At 38.2% G+C, this 23926-nt stretch overlaps 1 protein-coding gene across 1 annotated transcript; it reads right to left on the bottom strand.

Annotated features, from left to right (window-relative positions):
- Positions 1-1534: 1534 nt before the first annotated feature.
- On the bottom strand, positions 1535-23910 carry LOC109912237 (ubiquitin-conjugating enzyme E2 A-like). The gene is made up of 6 exons (XM_020511628.2): positions 23509-23910; positions 20153-20233; positions 16132-16157; positions 14457-14546; positions 11217-11305; positions 1535-4263 (listed from the first exon to the last, which is right to left on the bottom strand). The coding sequence occupies exons 1-6, from the start codon at positions 23550-23552 to the stop codon at positions 4135-4137; spliced, it is 459 nt and encodes a 152-aa protein (XP_020367217.1). The 5' UTR covers positions 23553-23910; the 3' UTR covers positions 1535-4134.
- Between the last annotated feature and the right edge of the window lie 16 nt (positions 23911-23926).

Here is a 23926-nt window from a genome sequence, read left to right as displayed (position 1 = left end):
TCAGAGACATTCTGAATTCCAATTAACTCGTTAACCCATGATCACTCTTGGATTGGACAGTACTCTCGCCAAATTCCCAATTGGTTTCTTTAAATGTAATTGTCATCTTAATGGCATCATTTCCTATTGCCTCCTAATTCATTTCTTAATATGCTAATCACTTTTTAAGATCATCCCTATTACAACAGCTTGACTCGTAGCTCACCAACTGCATACATTTCTTACCAAGATAAGGCAGCACGAGTAAACAGATATATGAAAATCCTTAAGAGTACATAATTAATCACTAGATGGTGACACTATCATAAACCAATTTTCACAACTAGTAGAGACTGAACTAAGTACAAGATTATAAAACCGACTACAGAAACTAAGAAACATTACACAAATCCATAGGCTTTTACATACTTTGGTACAAATTTAGACCACTTAAAACACAAGGTCTTGGAGTAAACCTGTGACCACTTCAAAAGCATTTCCACTTTGGTCAGCCTAAAATTTAATCTAGCCTCAGCCATAAATGAGCAATGACCCCATAAATGATTCAATCAATAACCTGGGCTATATGGTTTTCTTCCTTACGGAAGTGTTCCACAAAAATCACAATTCAACACAATCTATTTTATTTCCTCACTTGCTTGATCAAGTCAAAATTAATTATTGAAAAATAATTTAATCATTCACATAAGCTGGGTTCATGGTACGTTATAGAGAAAGGGCAGCTACTCCAAGAATAGTCTTTGAACTAGTTAGGACATCCAGGAATACAATGTTAAAATTTAGCCAATGTTGAGAAAGTGGTAATGGCAGATTCAATCATGGCTGTCAGACAGAAATAGATAGTTATTTGAATTGAAAAGATTTGGAAGGATACAGGGAAAAGGCCCTGACAGACAGCTGGCATAGACATAATACAATAAATGACTTCAGACTTGCTGTACCCATTCTATGCTCCTAAAGTAAACAAGATGTCAAATGACATAAACAAGGAAATGCAAATCAAAGTAGGAAATGATCAACTTTGAGATGTGGTCAAACTGTACTTTAACTAATATATTGTCATCTTGTCACTAAGAAACAAGACAGACATTCAAGTACAGAATCATAAGGTTTATCCCCATTCTTCTGAGAAAAGAATGTAGAAACTTTGGTGTTTCACCTTGGAAACAAGTCATTCAACAGGTGAACTTGTGTCAAAGATGGGTGGATTTAGAAAAAGCTTACCCCAGAATTTACTTTAACCTGCTTCAGTAGAATTTCAGATGTTCAAATAACAGGACAGTTTTATCAGTGGTGGCAGGAATCTTTTCTTTTCAGGGTGATCAATGTGTAGAGTAAACAACCAGATACCGCAGCAGTGGACTAAACCCTGAAATCACCGAAGAAACAATTGGATGTCACACCAGACTGATGCTAGACTCTCATTTGATGGATGAATTAAGATAGCAAAATTGCCTTCTGTATTTGGTTCTGCATTCTTTGATAGTGAGCTGCAAATACAAAAGTTCCTCACTATATATTTTTAAAGCACTTATACTCTCAAAGTTGCTTTATTTAAAAAAAAACTGAAAAAAAAAGTGTTTGCATCAATACATATTGTACAACATACAAGCATCATGAAACTGCAGAGCCCAGAGGGCTATGAACATTCTCGCCAGTGTTACCTATAAAAGTGGAACACAAGGCCCATCAGTCACTCAATTGTTTTTCAAGCCTCCAAGAGTAAGAGTAGAAACATTTTCGGGGGGGGGAAAAATGAAGAGAAACGACTTCAGCAAACATCATTACATAGTTAATATCATCAATCACTTTCTGTACAAAACCTTGTTACACTGAGTGAATTAATCATTTTTCTTCAGCAAAATAGATGGCAACCAGGTACTACTTTTTAATTACTGGAACAGAATCATAAATACATTTCTCTCACTGACTTCCTTATTTAAAACAAAAAAGCACTAGAGAATAGGGTACAAAAATCTTTGATACATCTTAAAAGGGGGCTAAGTTTTGAAAGAAAAAGACATCTTTACAAAAGAAAGAATAAAATGAATCCTTTGTACAGCATGAACAGAAGTAGTTAATTTCCACAAACCACAGCAGAAAATCTAACCATTTCAAAAACATGACAACATTCCAATAGAAACAATGGGCAATTACAATCAAGTTAATTACTGCAAAAGAAAAAAATTAAAATATTTTCACACTGACGTACATTACTAAATCAAAGCTCCTCAAAGGGAGTGATCCTCGTTTGGGCTATGAAACGCACCACTGTGATCCTGAAGAGTGGTGAAGGCTGCAACTATTATCTGTTGGAAAATAAACAAATTTCTGGGTGTTTCCAGCTAAGCATCTACCAATAGTGATGGAGATTCGCAATCATCTGGGAGAGAAAGAGATTTGGTAGCTGGCTTTCCTTGAAATGGGGCTCCCTGTCAGGAAAGCATTACTTTTAGTGGGGAAAAGACTATGTTCCATCATGGCACAAGAGGTATTCATGAAGATATTTAGAAGTTACTTGACTGAGCTTTTGCTCAAAATTGGCAAAACAAAGCTGTGTTTCCTCATTAGACGGCATTTCATTCAAAGTTAGAAGTTTGTGGCTTTTTTTTTTGCCATTCTAGGTTGTTTAACAGAGCTGAAACAAAGCATCTAAAAATGAAAAATCACCACTTTATACATACACAGAACATCACCAAGCATTGGGTTATTTTTGTTCGGCAGAGGAATGATTTATAAAGTTTTCCCCACCTAATCAGCTCATGATGTTATCAAGAGGATACTGGACACGCTGTAGTAAATGATTATTGTTCTTTTAAAAACAGATTTGAATTTTTTCTGCTTTTTGTAGTAACGGGATGCCTAATTACAATTGATTAAAAAATGAAGCATTTAAATGAGGACGCAATGGAATGGGGATCAGACAAGATCAAATTTGGCTGTGAAACATTTATCTCACACACACACACACACACACACACACACACAACTCTGCTTATCCAAGCTTGCATGAAAAATGCACACTTGCTTTTACAGCAGCTGTAGGATCTCACCTCTCAAATACTTTGAGGGGGGACAGTCAATAAATTTGACAGGGAAAGAGATTCTTTTTTGCTGAAAGAGATTGTCTGGTATGAAACAAGATTTGAAGCACTTCCCCAAACACATTGTAATTGATTCTCAGAAGCTGACATGTTTCACACAGCAGTTACAAAACAAGAGATTTTTCAAAGTGCAGAGAGCCATCAGTCATCGTAGCAGGCACAAACGACAACTTACAGTTCTGTGCGTATCCAAATTACAGAAGCACCGGACGTTACAGATTCATGGGCACCCGAATAACAGAAGCACCTGCTTTATGCCTGGGGTACACATTTAAGCCTTCTCTGATTTATCTACATGACAAAGTGCTTGTTGTAAACAGATGCTTCCAGTCACGCTGCACCAATCGGATTTGGCAGATGGTACAGTTTTCCCACGTGATAAAACAGATGCATTCCTTACAACAACCCTCAAAACAAATTGCAAGATAATGTGGAAATGTATTCTCCTATTGGATCTATGTTAGTTGTATTGCAAAAAACTGTATGAACAGACAATATCAGTTCATAACCAATACAGAGTCAGAGCTCTATTAAGAAAATGCCACAACAGGTTGTTCACTGTTGCTGAGCAGATTACATTTAAATTGTCTTCTAACTCAATGTACTTCAGGTGTTATGGCTGGTTTTCACGCCACCTGTATAAAATAAAACCAGAAATTTTGTTTAATGGATCCCAAAACGAGAATTCCTCTGAGGCAGATCAGACTTTGTTGTTCACAATTCAAGAGTTCACACTCACTCATATCAATAAGGTGCTAATACACTAGTTGATGTAAAGATGGGACAGTGGTGATGCCAAAACAAGGGAAGAGATCATAGAGTGTACGAATTTATCAAATACTGCTTAAAAATTCACATCATGCAACAAAAGAACCCTCTAACAGCACAAATGATAAAGGGCTAAAATTCCTTAAGAATGTCAGCAAAGAATGTATGCAGACTTTTTTTTGCCAGTCTTATGACACTGTTTGCATTTACTCAGGTAAGATAATGCACTGGGCAGTCGGCAGAGGATTCTTGTTGCTGTAGGTTAGCAGTCACTCCAGCTTTGCTCTACAATAGCAGATACCCTCTTCTCATATTCACGTTTGTTTTCTTGATAAAGCTGTGCAGCTTGGCTATTTGCTGGACTGTTGGGATTTGGTTCATCAAGTAGGGACTAGAGAAGAGGAGCAAAGAAAGAAAAAAAAAGAAAAAGAAAATCAGGATTAAATCTGGACATTTCACATCAAGTCACTCATTCTGATTGTTTACTGTTAGGAATGCTTAACGACAAAACTCTAAGAAAGCCTCCTCCCACTTGGAACACTTAGGTGCATTGTGCCACACTGCAGGTGAAGCAGTCGGTAGTGCTTCCCCCAGACCTTTGCCAATAACAATTTGGGCCCAGTTGCTATCAGATCCCTGACAACATCACAAGCGATTCTTCCTCACATCCACTGTGCAACTACCATTTAGCATCAATTCTAAGGCAAAGTTGAGATTAGAATTAATCGCATGGTTAACTTTGGACACAGCAGCATGGTTGGCAGATAAATTGGGGAGTTAATTTTTACTAAGAAATGAGAATGTCAGTGTCAGGTAAAGAATATTTCTACTTACTTTCACAGAATCATTTGGCAAATTGAAATATTCAAATTAGTCTAAATAAATTAATTGGAGGTACATTAGCTCACTTTACTTGGTCTTATTGGGCACGATGAGAAGGGATTACTTTTTATTAATTCGTTCTTTGGATGTAGGTATCTCTGGCTATGCAAGCATTTATTTCTCATCCCCAATTGCCTAGATAGCAATTACATTGGGTCTGGAGTCATATGCAGGTCAAACCAGGAAAATTTCCAATGGACATCAGAGAAGCAGATTTTTCTTTTAAAAATAATCACCAGAGCTTATAGGGCCAATGACTTGCTGTTAATTCCAGATTTTGTTCAACTAAATTCAAATTTCAACATCTGGCATGTAGAATTTGAACCTATGACCACAAAACATTGGCTCAGGGTTCTGGTTTACCAGTCCAATGACGTTGCCACAATGCTACTGCCTCCCTAAAATACATGTTTATTAATATTTTAAAAATTGTAAAAACAGTTAGAATTAGAATCAAATGTGTTCTTCCTTCACCGGAAGGAAACTATCAAATATTGAATGTCACCAGATGAAAACGTTGTATGAACTAAATGCACATTAAATTTAAACATGTCTGCTTTAACAATCTATGAATGCTAAACACTGACCAACAATCTCGACCGCATCATTGAATCATCCTAGTCGTGAACCAAAAGTGAGAATTCGACTTTGAGTGGTGCACTGGGAACGAGGCTAAACCTGCCACAAACGCTTATCCCTAAACCGGATAGACATAGTTGGGGGGTGAGGTGGGGGGGGGGGGGGGTCATTAAAAAGTTAACTAGTCTTGGCTGAATGGGAGTCTTCTCTTCTAACCAATTAGATCACATTCAGACTTTATCATTCCCCTTTCTTGCTAACATGTTTGTTTAGATCAGTCACAACTTGTTTTCTTCTTTTCTTAAGTGATAATAGAATAGTTTAGGTTAGATGGGCTTCAGATTGGTTTCACAGGTCGGCGCAACATCGAGGGCCGAAGGGCCTGTACTACGCTGTAATGTTCTATGTTCTATGTGACTGTTGAATCTTTCAACATATATGATGGTATTTTGAGATGGTTCTCAATCAGTATCTCAACCATAAAAACCCTGTCAAAATTTATTCTGGGATGAGAAATAACAACCAAACAAAAACTACTTTCACCATAAGGCATGGTTAGTCTGCACCAGTTCGGGTAAGCTGTAACCATAGAAACATTCACACTGCAATCACTTGACTGTAAGTGATAGAATAAGCATATCCTTACCATCCCTAATACAAAATATATGTCACACCAAAGACAAATTAAGTGACAGAAATTCCAAACTATGATAACATCCAACTAGTCGAGATTATTGCAGCATTCTCCAAATATGCATGTCACTACTAATAAGCATAATCCTCACCCTGTTTACCTAGGGATCACTCTTAATAAAACTTCCCACGTTGGCAATATCTTATCAGGACTGCAGAAGAAAACATTAAAATCTGCAACAACCTCCTCAGTAATTTGGCCAGTCCCTCAGTGTCTTGCCTTGTAATCCCCAAAGACCTCTGGTCTTATCGCTTCGTATTTAACTGCATACTGTGACAAAGAATGGCATCAATCTGCTTACACCAAACCTATCGATACTCAACACAATAATATGCATCATTACAGGCTTTCTGACCAACTGACCTTCCTGCACCCAGTTCTGAGCAACATTGGCACTCCTCCATTTCAAACGGCTAATTGCAACAGGCACACAATTGGAGGGGGTGCTCCAAACCAAGCCTGCTGCTTTGCAATGACCTTAACTCACTAGCAGCATCCTTTCTCTCATGCCACATCACGTGCAATAAAAATCATCAAATTTGCTCGACACTTTTATTGTTACGTTTATACTTTCATTCAATTCTTCTAATTTTGTGTATGCTAGCTTTTTAATCACTTTTTAAAAAAAATGTGTCGAGTGTCAGCAGATACAGTTTATAATTAAATCCACGTGAGTAATTAGCTGAGGACCCAAAACAGGAGAAATAAGAGCAAATAAAAAGAGTCCACAAGAAATAACTCTTGTATTATAAACCCCACTGTTCATCCACCTGCTTTGAGTGCTCTTTGAAACAATGGTCCCTTTTAAATAATTTGTGGACCAGCCTCTGCAAAGCCACCAACAATGGGGTTGCCAAGAACATCCAGGATGCGAGTATGATACAGTGCAAAACAATGACTCATTGTTGAGCAGGGTCTACCAACTAAAATAGAACATAGGCTTAAAGAATTCCACCCAGCCATTGACAAAGCTACTGCTTGGCTCTGTAACAGTGTGCACTAAATAAAATAACTTCTAATAATGACCAGTAAATCTAGTTAAGATTGCATCAAACTGGAATTAAGAAGCCATGCTTGCCATGGAAATAGGTACAGCATACAGTACTGCCTTTTATAAAATCTGTAAAGGTACAAACCACTGAAAGCATTTAATCATTCAATTTTCCAGGGATAATGGATTACAGTTATATAGATAGACTGTAGAAGTGCACGTTATGTCTTTAAGAGCAGAAAAGACTAACTGCAGAATTGGCAGCAATATTCAAAATCGTGAAATGTCTGGATAAAGTCTTCAGTGGCTGAAGTATCACTAACTGAGGATACAGATTTAAGAAGAATGACAGAAGCAAGAGAAAAGTTGAGGAAAAAATATTTTTTCCAGATAAAGGATGATTAGGATTTGAAATACAGTGCCTGACAGGGCGGTGGACAGAGATTAAATGGAGACCTTCAAAGTGGAATGGGATAAATACTTCATAAAAAATGTGCAGGGAGAATGGAATTAACTGGACAGCTCCTCAAAGGAGCAAACATATTAAACAGGCTGAATGGCCTCTTACTATGCTATACTATTGTTCTCAGTGATCCCCACTTTTAACCTTCTAATGGTGAGGTCATTAGTGAAGTCGAAGATAATGATGTCTAGGTTATTTCCCTGAGCAACTCCTGCAAGGGTGCCTTGGGACTTAAATATTTCACCTCTTACAATCACAACTATCTTCGTTTGTTCTAGATATGACACCAGCTGGTGGTCAGTTTCCCTCAAACTCCTAATTACAATTTTATTAGGATTCTATGAAGGCACACTGTATCAAGTGCTGTCTTGATTACAAGTCACTCCAACCCAGCAGTTTTGTCCACATGCGGGTGTATTAAGGTCAGGAGCAATGTTCCCTTCAAGCTGCGTGCGACAACTTCCAATTCCTGAAGTCACTACCACACAAAGACCTCAGAGGTCTGCACAGAAGAAAATAAAATTAGTAAGATCACTGGTCAGGACCTTTGCTGGGCTCTACCATCAAAGATGGGGATGACCACGGAATGTTTTTTCTCCACTTCCTTTGCTGTTTAATTGCTCACCATTCACAACACGATGCAGAGGACTGCAGAGCATTGATCTGATCTGTTGGTTACTGGACAGCTTAGCTCTGACTAAAGCAGGCAGCCTCTGCTGTTTAGCATGTGTGCGGTCCCGCATAGTAGCTTCCCCATATTGACTCCTCATTTTATGTACGTTTGTTGTCGTTCCTGGCATGGTCTCCCAGGTTCCTCACGGAACCAGGGTGAACTGCCCAGTTTAATGGCAATAGTGCAGTGAGGGATATGTTGGGCAATTAAGTTTATAGATTGTGGTGAAATACAATTGCAGGTGGTGGCTCACAGTGCCTCAGTGATGCACAATTTCGAACCACAACTGTTCTGAACCTCTCTCATTCAATACAGTGCTAACATAACATAACACAACGGACAGTACTTTTTAAAATTTGCTCATGGGATTTGGGTGTCACTGGCCAGACCAGCAGTTATTACCTATCCCTAGCTGTTCTTTAGAATAGCACTTCACAATGTTTTTCCCAACTGGAATGCCAATTGGAGGCTAGTAAACATTTGACACACCCTAAAGAGAATTGTGAGGTAAGAAGGGCCTGTCTGCTAGAGCAGGAATGAAACTGTTGTAACTTAGTCAGAGCTCCATGTCAATTATTGCTGCATCAGAGCTCCTTTTGGCAAAAATTTCGGCTTAAAACCCCAGTGCTGCGTAGATGGTAGGGACTCTTTGTGAGGACAGGATTTCTACTCCATAAAGATTCTGCAGTGATCACTTTCATTAATACTGGAAAGGATAAATGGATCAGCAAAAGGCTGTCTGGTGAGAATAAGATCATAAAGACTTTTCTCATGTTAGTTGGTGAGAGACCTACCTCAAACCCAGTCTGACAGATAGCTCTTCAGGACTCTGCCAGTTCAGTGCTACTGATCCACTGTTAGTGATGAAAACTGAAGTCCCCTGGCTAGAGCACATCTATATCCTTGCTACTTTCAAATAGTGTTCAACATGAAGGAGTAAGGATTTGTCCATTGAGGGAAGAGGTAGATGACAATCCACAAGATTTTCTTTGACTCTTGGTAGCATGAGATTTCATGGGATCTGCGATCAACGTTGAAGGTTATCATGGTCACTCCCTCCTGACCACACCTCTGGAAGCCCTGTCAACTAAAGGGCATATCCAGGGATGGTGATAAAGGAGATAGGGATACTGCTTAAAACACTATTCTGCAAATATAACCACGTCTATCGCTTCCAAATCTAGCATAAGGTGCTCATATGTTAGAGAATAAGGATCGACTGGGATGAGTGTGCCTTTCTCATTTCAAAGCCTGCATAAATGTCAGATGATCCATCTATTTTATTGCTTTACAACTCTTCTGTGGTGGTTTAACTCAATTCGTAGGTTAAAAAGCCAGTAAAGAGCTACTCAAGGATCTTAAGGAATACATTGATCAAACTAAGACAGGCAGCCAGATTTCCTCTCAAGCATATGAGATGAGTTGTTAAAATCATTTGATATTTCACGGTCACCACTACTGATATCTCCTTCTACTACTCAATTATAGGAATCTAATTAAGACAGGATTGGAGAGCAGCTGCCCACTGTAAAGGTTTGTGGAGGAGACAGAAAGGAGTCAAAAATTGGATAATAAACTAAAAATCTGCACTGATAATAGGAAACTTCCAAATCAATTAGAACTATACAAACTAGCGTTCCTTGGAGACAGTACGGACTGCAGATGTTGGAAGTCGGAGTCAATAGATGTGAGGCTGGAAAAGCATGAGTCAGACAGCATCCAAGGAGCAGGAAAAAGTCAACATTTTGGGCCAAAACCCTTCATCAGACCTGCATCCACCTATCACCATCCCACCTATCCTTGCCCCAGCCCTACCGTACCCTCTAGTTATGCCAGGGCTCCCCTCACCCTCCCCAGTCCTGACGAAGGGTTTCAGCCCAAAATGTTGACTTTCCTGCTCCTTGGATGCTGTCTGACTTGCTCTGCTTTTCCAGCTTCGTATCTACTGAACCTAGCATTCCTTGGCTGGAAACAAAGTGCAATAATTCAAATTTTGGAGATGAACAATAGAAATTGAAGACAGCGGTGTTTATGACAAAGCTAGGTCCAAAACAAAAAAGAAAAATCAAGTACAGTATAAAAATAAATGTAAAAATGTAATTATATACAAAGAGATATATGAAGTAAACAAAAGGTTAAACAATTTTGGAGCAAAACCAGTTAAAGAAAGGGTAGGGGTTGTTGTAATGAAGAATAACATGTAGCACAAACTAACATCAATGAGTACCTGGGTTCTCTTTTTATGAAAGAGAATGGAATGGAAGGGAAGGATAGAAGATGATAAGAGTGAACAACTTAATTATATTTTTACCTACACTTGGACATGAAGGTTGCCAGTTTAACACCTCTGATCAAGGGGGAGGAAAGAAAAAATCTGGGAACCATATATTAGCCACACAGATATTAGCAGTAGATACAACTCTCAAAGGTTAAAATACACAACGAAATATTGACTTTCAAAGATATTCTCCCTCTTAAAAGCTTCCGAGGTTTAGAAAAGATAATCGTACCTTATATGTAGTGTTCTTCAATGAATCATATAACATAGCATTAGAGGGATATGGGCCAAATGCTGGCAAATGGTACTAGATTTATTTAGGATATCTGGTTGGCAAGGACAAGTTGGACCAGAGGGTCTGTTTTTCCATGCCTGTGACTCAAACATTTCTAATACTCATTATATTCTCTTCATCAATATGTGGATTGTTAAAAGGTATTTTGTTACATGCTGCCCTGGAGGTCTGTTAATAAAATTAGCTGACATATGGTGGACAGAATATTATAAAAGAATAGAAAGCAAATTAGTGACTAAAGGATGGTTTTCACCAGGAGGAAGATAAACACTGGTATTCTGTAAAGATCAGTTTTGGGATCACTGCTCTGTATAGACAAAGTTATAGGACTAAAATCATTTGATGTGGATTATCGATGAGGATGAACTATCAATTTGCAGATGGTAGACAGAGAACCAAGTTAACCATGATCAAGACTGCAAGTGACTTCAGAAATTCAGTTTCATAGATTGGATAGATCAGGTAACATATAAATGAGAGAAAAATTACCTGAATAGATGTTAAAATTGATGAGACATCATAGGTTGGGCTCCATCGATTCTGCAATATGTCTAAACATATACTGCCATCTGCATAAACTGAAAACAGAAAACACTGCAGAAAATTGTTTCTAGTAAAACAAATGAGATTATATGAAAACTGCAGCTACTACATTGTTTTCAGAATATGTTGAACAATAAAAGTTGGGGTATTGACCAGGGAGCAACAATAACCAACATAATATGGCAACATCACATGAATGAAGGGAGATCATACAGGATATTTTAGATACTGTAAGAAGTTAATTTTTCTTTAAGTGGACAGAAAGAGTGCTGAGAAATGGCTGCTGGAAGTCACCTGCCCTTTAACAATCGTAATGATGCCAAATTCCCCGTGGATTACAAACAGATATACCCAAGCATGTAAAGGTCTTTGAAATTTCAGTGTTTATTTTCACAAAGAATATATGCTGATTAATTAACAACAGTTTCCTTGAGGGCAGGGGTTGGTATAAATTCTTTTTTCTTACTTTAACTACTGTTCAATGAAAAAGGAGTCACTGCCAAACCTGGTTCTTAAAAATGAGGCTGGGCCTAGTGGATCAAGTTGCAGTGGGAGGACATTTGGGGTACATTAGTATTTACATTATTCAACCTAAGCCATATAATTAACTGGGGAAAAGCCAACTTCACTGTAAACATAGTCTAACCTGAATAAATCACTCAGAAATAGCAAGAACCTGAATAAATTGGAGTTAGGGGTCATCAGGAAAAACAGTAATTCAGCAATTGGTTACCAAAAAGAGATAGCTCAGGCACAGTTAAGATACTTTCCCTTGGAAAGGAAAGGTAAGACCAACAAAGCCAGGAGCTCCATGGATGACAAAAGAGATAGAAATGATGATTAAGACAAAACAGTTTGCTCTTGATATCAGAAAGAAAGTACATTTGAGAACCAAGCTAGATGTAGAAAGTCTAGAGAGAGAGAGGTGAGAAAGCAAACAGAGAAATGCAGAGAAATGTGTAAAAAAATCCCTTTTGGCAAAGTGCCTAAAGTTACAGGTTCAGATCTGCAATAATGGGTTCTAAGTTAATCATCTAATTGAGACTGAGACTATCTAGCTAATATAAAAAGGGAATCTGTATATCTTCTAAAGGGACAGAAATAGTAAAAGAATGGTAAAAGGAGGAATAAGGCTAATTAGGGACCCAAAAGGGTATTTATACATGGATGTAGGGGCAGAGCTAAGGTATTAGATAAATACTTTGCACATGTCTTTACCAAGATGCTACCCAGGTCTTGGTGAAAGAGATAATTAGAAGGTTTTAAAATTGATGAGTTAGTGGTATTTGATAGGCTGTCAGGTATTTAAAGTTGACAAGGAATCAGGACCAGCGCACCCAAGGATACTGAGGGAAGTGAGATTGGAAATTACTGAGGCTTTGACCATAATTTTCCAGGTTTCCTTGGACTTAGGGTGATGCCAGATGACTGAAGACTTGTAAACATTATTCAAAAAGGGTGTAAGGATACACCTAGCAATGATAGGCCAGCCAGTTTAGTTCAGTGGCTGGAAAACGTCTAGAAACAAAAATCTGGGACAAGTTGACACATGGATAGATGAGGACTGAATAATGAAAACCAGTATGGATTTCTTAAGAGAAACACATGTTCCACCAAAGTTTTTTTTGGAGGTGGTAACAGAGAAGGTTGAAGAAGGCAGTGCTATTGAGGTATGGGACTGCAAAAGACATTTGATATCATGTTACACAGAATTGTGTGCAAATTTTATAGCTCATGGAATGAAAGAGGAGGAAAGGAGCTAGAGGAATATTTGTTGAGGAATTTCCAGGGGTCAGTGCTAGGACCCTTGCTTTTCTCTGATATATATTAATGACTGATACCTTGAATTCAGCACAATTTCAAAACCTGCAGATGATATGAAACTTGGAAATGTTGTAAACTGTGAGGCCAGTACAAAAAAAGATCCTGACAGGTTGGTGGAATGGGCAGACATCGACAGATAAAGTTCAATGTGGAGAAACTAAGGTCACTCACTTTATGAGACAGATGGAGAAACAATGTAAACTAAATGGTAGAAATAAAGGGGTGCAGGATCAATGGGACTCGTGTGTTTATGCGTAAGTCATTAGATGTAGCAGGACAAGAGCAGTTAATAAAGGATAGTATCCTAAGCTTCACCATGACGGATAAAGAGTACGAGAGCAAAGAGGTCATGTTGAGCTGGTCTAAAACACTAGTACAGTGTCAGATGAAATGCTGCATCTAGTTCTGGGCACCTCACTTTAGGAAGGATGCAGACAGTGCAGTAAAGACTATGATAATGATTCCAGGTTTGAGAAATTTCAAATATGAAGATAGATTGGAGAAATAACAGGTTTTCTTTGGAGAGAAGGTGGCTTAAAAGAGATCAGACAGAGGTATTGAAAATCATGAACGAGCAAGATGGAAAGGGAGAATCTGTTCCCACTTCATGAAAAGATTAAGGAGAGAGTACAGATTTGAAGAAATTAGCATAAGTAAAAGCAATGCAAGGAAAAGCTTTTTCTCTCAGTGAATGTTTATAGTCTGGAATTCATTGCCTGATAGTGTGGTGGAGGCAAGTTCAATGAATACATCAAAATGGAAATTTAGAGGTTACTTGAAACGAAATAACGTATAGGGTTATGGGAAGACAATAGGAAAATGGTATTAATTGACATTTCATTTGAAGAACCTGTACACGCATGATAGGCCAAATGGTCTCTTTCTGTAGCACAACAATCCTGTGGTAAACTATAAAAGCCTACCCTTGGGTTTGATCTCACTGACTTATTCAAAGTCTGCAAGGACTTTTTTTAAAAAACAATTTGTTTCTTTATCGCCACATTTGAAGGTGGGTCAGATTCAGGAAGGGGAACAAACTGTGTTCCATAAACACTTACTACCTTTCCTGTTGTGTATTCTGCCTAATGTGCTTAAGCTCTCACCACAGAAAAGTTCCTGTTCCTAATTATTGTGTAAAAAAATCACTTTTAGAAAAGTGCCTAAACCTACAGGTTCAGATGTGCAAAAATGGTTTCTAAGTTAGTCTCAATTAGATGATTATCTAGGTTCACACGTGAAGAATGGCAAATGGGAATGGCCAAGAAACCAGAAATGTGTCAGGGCATCATATCCCATTGAGTCAATTACATTATAAAGAATAAACTGAAAGATATCTATTGTACAATATGTAATAACACTTACCATTTGGGTGGAACATTTTTGATACAAATCTAACAGTTGGAGGTTTATTAGGATATTCCTCTGTGAATTCGATAACCAGTTTGAAAGTACCTATGAATAGAAAAACAAATGATTCTTGCATGTACCTGCATACAACAAAATAAAAACCACTGAATTGCCAAGTGAAATATTAGACATGAATTAGAGCCATCATTCTCCTCAGTATATTCACACAAGGAAAGACACCCTCTTAACAGTATGCAGTACATTACAAAACCCTTGGTAAGTATTCCTTCTAAGTACAAGACAAAGGGAGTACTTCTGCAGAATGAAAGTATCTGTAAAATTCTGTGCATTATGCACAGTGATACAAACATTAAGCATTAATTCCTAGAAGCTTCATAAAGGCTCTCTTCAAATATGCATTTTTCTATTCCTTCCCAAAGTTTTTGCTTTATGTTCAACTCTCCCCTGCAAAAACATTTTACAAGGTGTAATTGATTACTGCAACAAGTAGAGACTGTTGTCTTCAGCTGCCCCTTGATTCGAGAATGACATCTACTCAGGGTCACATGTTTCAGTTGTGGGTCTCCATGTAAATTAACAGACTGATTTTGACCGACAGATCTTTGTGGGGCAGTATGCCTCTTGAGGCAGCAGGAATCAAATTGCAGGCTTTGTTCCTTTTTATTCCTACTGCTCTGTCTTATTATTGCATGGTGGGACTCGAAGTGTGATGCAGCTTGATGGACAAGCATTTTTATTTTGGGGAAATAAAAGTTCCTAAATACAAATCCAATAAGAGAAAAGAGTTTAACCACTTCCCTTTTGATATGCAATGGGATTGTCAGTGCCAAATATGACCCTCACCTGAACCATCATTACCATTCTTTCGGCTACTGCTGTCCAGGTCAAAGCAGCTGGCTTGACAGTGCCTCACTAACCACCTTAAACATTAATTCCAATCATTAGCGGCATAGTGGTCACAGCATGTATAATTTACATAGCTTCTTCGACAGTGTCACCTAGACCCGCAACTTGTATGTATTTTACGTTTTGGATACAATAACAAAGATAGCATGCCCATGGCAATTCCAGAACCTGCAACTTCCTCTTGAAAACACCCAGTAACTTGGCCTTGAAATATATTGTCCCTTTTAAATGTCAATGGATCAAAAGTCTGGAATGCCTCCCTAATAGAACTTTAAATATACCTACACCATACAGACTGATGTGATTCAAGAAATAAAAACCTTGCCCTGGGTACGGACAATAAATATTAGCCATGTCAATCACAAATTCATTCCATTCGGTCCTTGATGTTGCTACTCGAGAAATTAGCAGGATCACTATACTTTTTATGCACCATCAGAAATGTGTGCATTATAGCATGTCAAGCTATAGTCTTCTTCTAGCTACATATTAAACAACATCAGGAGCCAAGTATCTTTTTCAAGTGTTAAATCACTCAAGGTGACCCAACATGTGAACAAACCAATATGACATACAGCAAGACAAATCCATGCTGGCAACTGTTAACACATTTAGTTTTCAATTTCAGCAGCAAAAGTCACCAGACAATAACACACTGAACTGAGCAAATTAACCTTCTGTCCCGCTTTCCCAATATTTTTGCTGAAGTAAATTAACGAAAAAGGATTGATTCAGTTGATTTTGTTCAGCAATGCTGACTTACCATCTTCAAAAGGTGTTCCTTCTGGTCTAGAAGCAGATAAAGTAAAGAAATAATTAAAAACATTATAAGTATTGAAACATATTTGGGATCAACAAATGCCACCTACATTCTAAAACAGCAGAATTAAAGAAACTAGTATATATGTTTTATAAACCAATTTTAAAACCAGTGCATTAACATTTGGTACTTAAATTACGATGGACTTATACAACTCAAGACTGCACTGTTGCATGCTGTGACAGACTGACCAAGTCACCCGCAGATTACTTTGACTGCAGAGGCCACATCAGTATTCCACAATTATTCTTAATTGGCTGCCAAGTACTGTCTACTAGGAATGATTACAGTTAAAGCTTCACTGGAATAGGTTTATAAATATTCCTCTTTTCTGGGTCTCTTCTTGCATTTTTACTAAGATTTGCCATTGTTTAGACATTCTCCAATTCTTTAGAAGTTATTTCACACTATCAATAATTGGAACAACTTAGTAATTATACTACTATTTCCCTTAACTGTTCAAATATGGTTAACTACCATGTTATTCATTTATCAGCAAGCTTTGAAAATCACCTTTTAAAATGTCTGCTGTGATTTGTGAATAACCATCAGGATCTGTACAAGTTTTAAAATATTACAGCTCTCTCACAATTTGTGAATAATTACATCACTCATTGCAATAGAGAACAGAGAAATTTGCTTATAATTTGTGACAAAGGTGAGAGTAAAGTTTTCAGTGCTCAACTTTCAGGGTGTGTACACAGTTAGATACTGTAATCTAATAGTTGCCCTTAGGAGATACCCTGCTCACCCATCGGATGGGATACTGGGGGTCCTTGGCAATAGACTTGATCCCAAAATAATCACAATGGATTAGAAAACCACAAATGCAACACATACTATTCAAGAGGAAAACATAAAGCAGGAAATAAAGGCCGGCTAGTTATACATCTGCCACTAAGAAAATGTTAGAATTTATTATTAAACAGAATACAATTGCACAGCGTCAACACAGTTTTGTGAAAAGGAAATAGGGTTTGATAAATTGAACAGAGCTCTTTGAAGGTATACTAAGTAAGGTGGATAAAGGAGAACCATCAGATGTAGTGCATTTGGATTTCCAAATGGCATGCTGTAAGGTGCCACATAAAAAGTTACTAGACTGGAATCTATTTAATGGTTTTTCAGATGATACGTCAGCATGGATAGATGACCGGATAACAGAAAGTCAGGGTAAATAGTTCACTTTTGGGTTGGCAAAACAAATTCCTGTTACTGGAGTACTATTACTGAGACTCAAATATTTATAATCTAGATTAGTGATTTAGAGGAGGATCAGAATGTACTGTAGCCGAATTTGCTGACATACAAAGTTAAGTAGGAAAACAATTGCCCCTATTAACAAGTCAGTATACAGGCTCATCAGATGGCTGAAGACAAGGCAGCAGCATAAAGAAAATCATAGATTCAATCTCCCAGTTTGCACTCAGTTGAAAAAGTAATTGATAAAAGGAAAAAGAGTAACAAGCATACAAGTTTTAAAAAATAAAAAATGGGTCATGTCAACACTTGGTGACTCTAGTGTTAAATCTGATGGAAGCACAGATCTGATACTGGACAAAGGAAGGATTACATGGTCAATATCTTACACTGTCAAAATAGCTTGTGGACATGCATCATAAATGAATATGCATCTTAAAGTCACCATGCATGTCTTAGATTCTTCAAAAAGTCCTTGGATAAGTTGACGAGCGTAAGATATGAAGAGATAATAGATAGGTTTACTCAGTGTGTGCAAAAAAAATCCAAAAGGGAGTGTGATGTGAAAAAGTGTGACATGAAAAAGTGTGACGTGTCCACTATTAGGATATTATTTAAACGGAGACTCACTGCAGAGTGCTGCAGTAGAGGGAGATCTGGGTATCCTTGGGCATGAATCACAAAAGGTTAGCATGCAAGTATATCAAGTAATTAAAAAGGCAAATAGAATGCTGGCCTTCAGAGTAAGGGAGATGGAGCATAAAAATAGGAATTACTCAGCCAAACAGGTCTTGAGGTGACCACAATTGAAGTCATGTAGTTTTTGTCTCCTTACTGAAGAAGTATACTTACACTGGAAGCAGGTCAAAGGTGGTTTCACTGGGCTGATTCTTAGGGTTAGAGGGTTGGCTTATGAGAAAGGTCAGGCTAGCTGAGCTTAGTCATTGCAGTTTAGAAAAATGAGAGGTGATCTTATTGAAAAAATGTAATTTTGAAGGGGTTTGAGAGGGTGAATATCCAGAGCATGTCACCCTTCGTGAGGGATTCTAAAGCTCGGAGGCACAGTTGAAAAACAATGGATTCTCCTATCTATGGGATGGAAGGGATTTCTTTTCTCAGAGGATTATTCTCTTTGGAATTCTCATCCACAGGGAACAGTAGGAGCTGGGCCAAATCATAATGCATTCAGGGCTGAGCTGATAGATTTTTGATCTCCAGGGAATTTGAAGGTTATCAGGCCAGGGAGGAAAGTGAAGTTAAGGCCACAACAAGATCTGCCATGATCTTATCAAAAGGGGGGAAAGCATGACTGATAGTCTGAATGGCCCTCACCTACACCTATTTCTTTTAATTTACCTCCATACTACAAATTTGAAGGAAACATTATGGTGATTGCATTCAGGAATGAGACTGAAGTGGGCGCTTGTGATTAATATTGGAAAGCTTCCCTGGACTTGACAAATCAAATGTTACAAGTGTCACATTTCACATCTGAAGTGATTCAGTGTTTGAAATTTTGAAAAAAAATGCTGTTACAATTCTTCAATAAGCATCAGTGTTATTTGTCCCAGACACCACATCTCTTGTAGGAGCGGTCACTCGGATAATACACAAGACTAGAGGAAATCTCTAGCAAGATTTGTGGGCAGCTGTGAGGGACATGAACTGTACTTTCATCACTGGAAACAAAATCTGGACCATAATCATGCCTGGATTACACCCCTAATAGACTACGATTTATTCTACTTGGACAAGCAAGTACCAAGAGCACTGACTCTTTTGCTAGAGAGAAGGGATTAAAAATGTCAGCCAGGGTTTGCAATCTTCCTCACTAATCAAAGTATTCAAACTGGACTGTGCACATGTCTGAAGTTGGCAGATCACAGCACAAGCTTACAACTAAAATAAAACATGAACATATTTCCGTGTATGAAAAATGCTTGGGTTCAAATTCGCTATTCTTTATTTTCATTCTGAAAGAATTCAGTGTAAATATGACATTTGTTTTGGCTTTGATGTATTAAAATCTCATTAGCATATCTTCTTTCCTAGATCAGGAAGATAATGACTTTAAAGCTGAGCATGGTATGGTGACGCTATTTCATACATCAACTAACAGATGCTTCTGGGTGGTACTGCTAAATTGGTAGTAAATTATGAGAAGTTCTGTGCTCTGGACTTGCTTCTACAAAGTCATCTGTGATTGCTCTACATTTTATTATAGGGCAGCAGAGTCTCATTGCATTAGTATGAGGTAAATTTGAATCCAATATCCGCAGTACAATAAAATACCAATGACCCAAGGCACTACACTCCCTCAAGATGTATTTTAAGAGCTTGAAGTGTTTTGGTGCATGATTATTCATTCTTGTGCATTCCGAGTTGTAATCTTCAAGTTTGCCTTGTTTTGTGCAAGGTCTGTAATACACATATAAAGTGCTTGGTTGAATGAAGGAATTATTTTGTTGTTGGCTTACTCCTACCAACCCCACCCTACAATAATCAGCTAAGTTTTAATTCAAAGGGAACATACAATAACAGGTGAAAAGAAGTCAGTGGGTAAATTGACGAAGGTTTACCACAAAGCATTTAATCAAACATTCTCCCTCTCTAGCAGTTGAGTGTAAAACAGGCGGGGTCTTGAGTGCTGTTCCATTTTTTAATGCGAGAAATGCTGGAAGTTTTTGTTAAGTCCCATCACTTAATTAGCACTAAAAGCAAAGCAACATATATCCTCATCATCCAGTCTAATTCAATTACTCACCCGAATATAACTGCATTCCAGGACATAATATTATTATCAGAAGGTGCTCCGCTAACACCAGCTGGAGGATCCTCTTGTAGCCTAGTTAGACAGTACACTTTAAAACTCAAACTTAACATTTCTGATTCATCAATAACAAGCTTGTCATAAGGTTAATCAGAATAGTAAAAATAAAATTATTCCACTCAGTGGAACTTCTATTATGAGATATTACACAGATTTCCCAGGGGAAGGGGTTATGTACATAACTTCATGACCAGTTTCACTCAAGTTGAGTACTGTATTTAAAATCAACCTCTATTTGTGATTTTCAGATCATAATTGCTGTTATTTTGAATATCATACTCTGTAACAAACTAGGGAAAGCAAAAAAATCCTTACTTCCAGCCAAAGAATTATGCTCAAGGCAGCCACATGGGTGAATGCCATTCATATTTTCAGTCCCCAAGAGCAGCAAATCCCCAAAAATTAGACTTGCCTTGCTCTACCTAATCTTGAGGGACAGCACAACTGACAACTAGTACTGCTAATATTCCATACAACTATCCCAGATTTTAACAGATTGTACTATTAAAGCCAAAAACTTGTCACGTGAATAAAAATCATTTAACTGAAGTGGTAAAAGTTGAGGTAGTTTTCAATATAGTTCTCAGACCTAGAGAGAAATGGAAACCAGCTCATTGTGACAGGAATTACTGGAACATCCATGTTCATAATAGTTCTAAAATAGATTCTAAAACAAGTTATTTTTAGAAAATTGACAGTATAAATAGAGGCAGAGCTTGATGGCTCATGGGATTAAATGAGTTAAGAGATGGTGCCCTTTTTTTAAATAAGGGAAGCAAGACCACAGATGCTTGGTATCATGTGCTTAAATCGTGTTATCTGTAAATGTCACATTTCTTAATTGCTTTTATCCAGTTTCATAATATACGTTAGGATGTAAAAAACTGTATATAAAAAGTACATAAAACATTATTCAGGGATTATTTGTGTGGTGGATGAGCATATCTGTTTTGCGAATTACGTTTGATAGTTAAGTTTTTAGCTATGGTGTTGCCCCATCAGAAACTGCAAATGAGGTCTTGCATTGCAAGAAACCCAAGTTAGATTGTCTAACATTTCCAACTCTGATACACCTCTGTTCCAACAACATCCCTCAGTGTATCCCCAACAGAAACTTCTCCTGAAGATACATACTATCCTCCAACTTCCTTCATGTATTATTACTCTTCCTGGGACATGTTGAAACTGTAGTCAGGTGGGGTCCTGGGCAGAATATAGAAGTCTGCGTGAGCCATTGGCCATCAGGGACTGCTTGATGACTATTTCCTCATTATTTCCCTCCCAAACATTGTATAGAACAAGAGATGTAAGGCGGCCAAAGCAGTTGTTTGGACAAAAACCGATACCTTACTGCCCTACAAAGCTGTAACTTTAGCTTACTTCTCTGGATTACAGCACTTTTAATAATTCTAAAAATACAGAATTAATAACTAATACATAACTAATTTACAGACAATTGCTCCTATTAACATGTCAGCATACAGGCTCATCAGATGGCTGAAGACAAGGCAGCAGCATAAAGAAAAATCATAGATTCAATCTCCCAGTTTGCACTCAGTTGAAAAAGTAATTGATAAAAGGAAAGAGTAACAAGCGTAGAAGTTTTTAAAAAAAAGGGTCATGTCAATACTTGGTGACTCTAGTGTTAAATCTGATGGAAGCACAGATCTGGATACTGGACAAAGGAAGGATTACATGGTCAATATCTTATACTGTCAAATAGCTTGTGGACATGCATCATAAATGAATATGCATCTTAAAAAGTCACCATGCGTGTCTTGGATTCTTCAAAAGTCCTTGGATAAGCTGACGAGAAGACTTTTTAAAAATATGTTAGACAACATTTTTAAAATACAAAGTAATTCCTGATTCAACAGCGTCTTTAATATAGGACAGACACAAAATATGATGAAAGTTTGTGAATAGTTCCTGCACATGCACCTTAGCCAAGACAAAAAGTGAAATACATTTTAACATTTTATGGCATCTTTGTGATAAAGGTGATCCAAGGCTCAGAGGACAGAAAAAAATTGGGTCTAATCCTTCAGGATGCTGCTTAAACTAACACAGCAGAGGTTATAATTTAATATCCTGAGTCATCTACAAAGCACTCAGTAATCTCACATTATCGCTACAACAATCCCTGACTTCACATTCACTCTTGCATGCATAATTTGATTTCCTTGTATATCCCCCTTCCTCTATTCCACTCAAGATAGAACCTTCAGCATCTTTAACCTACTTGCTAATGGGCCCTCCAATTCACTGTTTCTATATACCTCTGCTTGGTGCACTGTGTCCACAAACTGTGAAAACATGCAGTAATTTAATTCAAATGTTTTATTTCCAAATGTGGGCAAACTAAATGATACCAAGGTACTTTTGGTTATAAGCTGTTGGATAGGTGGACAATTGAAGTTATAAAGCAATGACTAACAAAGTGGAATTCTGGTGTGAATCACTGAATACATTATCCAGTCTGATCAGCAAGGTTCAATGAGCTGTGCTGAAAAAGCATTTACACTTAAAGATTTGGGACAACCTGGATTTATACAGCATCCTTAATGATCTCAGGATGTCCAAAGCCACAACACAGAATTACTAGTAACCCTTGTTGGAAGGTGCAAGGCAGAACTGTGCCAGCACATATTGTTCATGCTCACTCATGAGGGATGTCCACCTATTTAATGCAATAGAGTTGGCAGCATCTGGACAGTCATTCATCTGGGAGAGAAAATTTGTGGTGGGAGGCAGATGAAGTACCCAAGTGTTAGACACGTTGCCCTAAAATAACATCAAAGTGACATCAGAGGGAGCTCTATAACAGCACTTGTAGTGTTGCTCCAATTTTAAGGAATAACTTGCTAAATCCATAGTAAGTCTATCGTATTAACTAATACACAAAACTCACACTTGCTTATAGGAATCTATCCTTGTGTTCGAGGAAGATTTACTTTCGCAGGGGAAACAAGACACTAACAGCCAGCAATATCATTGTTGGCTGACACACATAGTACTTCCCCAGCACTCGAAACTGCCATAGGCATATAGGCGGACACACTGCACCGTCTCACGGTTGCTGCACTCCAAGCCCTAACAGTACCGAAGGCCTATTCACATTTACTTTGACCGACCTCTGCAGACGAGCTACCTGACTGAGCTTTATCGACACCACAGGCCTGGCAGACACAACACCCAGATTGAATAACAACGAGTTAGAGACTTAGACAAACTCACCACCCCCCACCCCACGATTCCTTTGGGATATTTGTGTGTGTGGGTGTGTTCACCTTTTGAAGTCTCTCATCAGCCGCCGCCTCGCCGGGGTGGACATAGCGACGATAAGTCAAGCCGTAGCAAAGTCACTTAATTCGCGGTTAACGATTCCAGATTCACAGCAACAAAAAGAAACGCGGCTATCCCCAAGTTTGACCGCGAGCTCCACTTGGCGGTGGCGGAGGAGACACAACGTCTTCCCCTCTTTTTCTTTCCTCTCGCCTCCACTCCCTCCGACGGCCCGCTCCCGGTAAACAGCAACCTCCCTGCCCACCCTTCCACTCCCCACTGTACCGGCGCGCATCAACCAATCATCAGCCTGGCACTGACGCACTCAACCAATCATGAGGCCAGTACTGAACACAACAACCAATCGCCAGACCGGCACTGAAACGGTCGACCAATCACCAATCCGACAATGACACCATTGGC

The sequence above is a fragment of the Rhincodon typus genome, chromosome 12 (assembly GCF_021869965.1).
Source record: "Rhincodon typus isolate 14 chromosome 12, sRhiTyp1.1, whole genome shotgun sequence".
Lineage (NCBI taxonomy): Eukaryota > Metazoa > Chordata > Chondrichthyes > Orectolobiformes > Rhincodontidae > Rhincodon > Rhincodon typus.
Note: the sequence above shows the minus strand (reverse complement) of the source record. Positions and strands in the feature narration are given on the sequence as shown.

Excerpts from the sequence above, each read along its gene's own strand:
- LOC109912237 (XM_020511628.2), bottom strand. The coding sequence starts at position 23,552 with ATGTCCACCCCGGCGAGGCGGCGGCTGATGAGAGACTTCAAAAG. Across the intron at positions 11,306-14,456 it reads AAAAATGTTCCACCCAAATG|TTTATGCAGATGGCAGTATA; the intron begins GTAAGTGTTATT and ends TTCTGTTTTCAG. Across the intron at positions 4,264-11,216 it reads CAATTTTAACATCTATTCAG|TCCCTACTTGATGAACCAAA; the intron begins GTAATTTTTCTC and ends CCTCTTCTCTAG.